General features: G+C 41.7%; 1 protein-coding gene across 1 annotated transcript in view; it reads right to left on the bottom strand.

Annotated features, from left to right (window-relative positions):
* The window catches only part of DSCC1 (DNA replication and sister chromatid cohesion 1), a 32,410-nt gene that overhangs the window by 6,944 nt on the left and 22,906 nt on the right, over positions 1-2,560 (bottom strand). The window contains exons 6-8 of the mRNA XM_006879474.1: positions 1,744-1,882; positions 1,494-1,546; positions 943-1,097 (exon numbers count right to left, since the gene is read on the bottom strand). Coding sequence (XP_006879536.1) covers positions 943-1,097; positions 1,494-1,546; positions 1,744-1,882 — 347 coding nt within the window. The remainder of the gene's footprint in view (positions 1-942; positions 1,098-1,493; positions 1,547-1,743; positions 1,883-2,560) is intronic.

Raw genomic sequence — 2,560 nt, 5'->3', positions numbered from 1 at the left:
CCTCCCCCAGGTCCCCTCCACCATGTAGCCATCGCTCTAGACTCCTGTGATGACAGAAATACCTAGTCACAAGGGAGATGATTTTAAAACAAAACTCTTGTAGTATGAAGTTAGGGTTGACTATGACCACCATGTTAATACAGGTGACTGTGCCCCTAGAGTTTCCAAGACTGTAAATCATTACAGAATCAGGCTGCATCATCTGTCTACCTCATCACGGAACGGCCGGTAGTTTTGAATTGGAGAACTTTTGGTTAGTAACCTAATAATGCTTTACACAGAGCACCACCGTGGCTTTGAGTTGGAAGATAATTTGATGTTTGTGAGGATCTGAGGGAAGGCTAAAGTGCAATGAGTGAACAGAGAGTAACGAGGGACGATGCTCTGGGATGGACGAGGCCATGGAAGGGAAGGGCTGGGAGGACACTGAGGTTACAATACAAATCCTAGACTTCAGGGTCATTAATACCATACAACCATTGAAGGACTGATGTGGTTGGCACTTTTGAAAGATCATTTTAGCAGCAGCACAGAGAAAGGACTGGAGATGGGGGAAACGGAAGGTTCAGGGGGGTTACCTGGTGATGCTGGTGTATTGGAAAGGCAGATGATGGTAGGATATAGTCATGGAAATGCAAAGAAACGAGAGATTAGGATTGGAGATTAACAAATAGTTTTGAGATAATGGAAATATTCTAAGTGGTGGTAAAAGTTGCAAACCTCAGTAAGTTTACTGAAAATCATTTAAAAGTGTGAATTTTAATGTATGTAGTTGTGCAGTAATAGAGTCTTAAGACTGTGCTATCTTTTTGTACAGAGAATGCCCTTCTCTTGGATGATGAGGAAAATCATTTGGTTCCAAATTCAGCCCCGGAACAAGTTCCATTCCACAGCCATGAAGGGTAGCCAGTGAATATGGGAGCAGGCACCACCTGCCATTACCTTTAGCTGATCGAGCCCGGTGACCATGCCTTCCGGAACACTCTGCTGCCACACCTCCAGAAATTCCGCCAGATTGAACTTCACGGCGTTCTGAAGTAGCATCTGAGCTGTGGATCTGCATATTTTATCAGCATTCAATTCAAAATAAACTTCACCTAACGGAGTCAGATAGTTGCAAGGTCATCCATAACAGTGGATTATTTTTTTCCCCCTTAACAAGAGTTCCTAGAAGGAGTTACATCCTCAGTACTAACCTCTTACCACCCCAGGGGTTCTTGTTTTTAATATTAACACACTTCGAGAAGGCATAGGGAGCTCTGGTGGCACAGATCTGAGGGAGCTGCGTGGTTAACCTAAAGGCCTGGCCTCTCTGATGGGTTGAATTCACCTCAGGGAAAAATGGGCAAGGTCCTCCTATGCAATTGCAGTGTCAGCTTTGACTTGGTTTCAACCCCACTATAAATAAATGTGCACTCTCAGGAAAGCACAGCAATTTTATCACACAAGCACTGAAATACCCAATATCCATTAGAACACCTTTCAGATCTTACCTTCCTCTGTATATTTCTTTCCATAACATTTAAGACAGTGCTCTATCATTTCCCTGAAAAAATTAAAACACTGATTTGATCAGTTACCAACATTTCTATATATTTTAAGCTTAATAAGCAATTAAGCGATTTATGTTTTAATTTTCTATATCAAAATGTGAAAAATCTATATGCTGGGTATGCTTCTAGTCTACAAAAGAATTCTTCCTCTTTAGCTAAATCTAGAGAGACAAGCACCTGAAATACTTACTCTGGTTCCAGTGGGCCAAGTTCCTGAAGGCAGGTTTTCAGAGGAACTTTACTGAAAGACCAAGATTCGGAATCCACAAGCTGAGTTACGTGGTTCAGCAGTTTCATCTCATAATCAAACTCAAGTATCCTCCAATAACCTACAAATCACAAAAGTTACACATTCATCAAAGAACATCCTAAGAAAATTAATTGGCTAACGGACTGATAATGTAACAGCAGTTTCCCCTCTTGTGGGAGGGAATGAGAGAAAGGGGGGGGGGTCTAAGTCAACAGCTTCTAGAAACAGTGAAACAATGATCTTCTCTTCCCAGACTCCACTGGATATATTCAAATAATGTGTCTTTTGGTTATCAGCTATGGGCTTCTGCTTATGCCATGCAAGGACACCTACGGCTATTTTACATAAAAAGAACTCTTAGCATTTTTTCCACATTTTCATAATCATTATCTTACACTATGCTTGTCATTCGAAGTGGAAAAGTGGAAGCCTGCAGCTGGTCCACTCACTTCCTGACAGCATATGAATGAGGTGAAGATAATAGGTTCAACATCACATCCTATAAAGCAATGTTCACTGTGTCATGCTGCCATTCTGTAAATGATTGCGGTCATGTTCACAAGTGCTCCCCCACAGAAAAATCCAGCTCATTCCGGAGAGGACAGTCTCAGAAGTACAACACAGACCAGCGGAAAAGTCAAGACTGGGCATCAAGACACATCCCTCTACTTTTGTGAAAGATTTTAGAATGTCAATATCCTCGTCGATGATACTATTCTCACCCTCAGAAAAACACATCAAATACACACACACACAC

The sequence above is a fragment of the Elephantulus edwardii genome, unplaced genomic scaffold (assembly GCF_000299155.1).
Source record: "Elephantulus edwardii isolate Elephantulus edwardi_28Jun2011 unplaced genomic scaffold, EleEdw1.0 scaffold00003, whole genome shotgun sequence".
Classification (NCBI taxonomy): Eukaryota; Metazoa; Chordata; class Mammalia; order Macroscelidea; family Macroscelididae; genus Elephantulus; species Elephantulus edwardii.
This window is presented reverse-complemented; position numbering and strand designations above follow the sequence as displayed.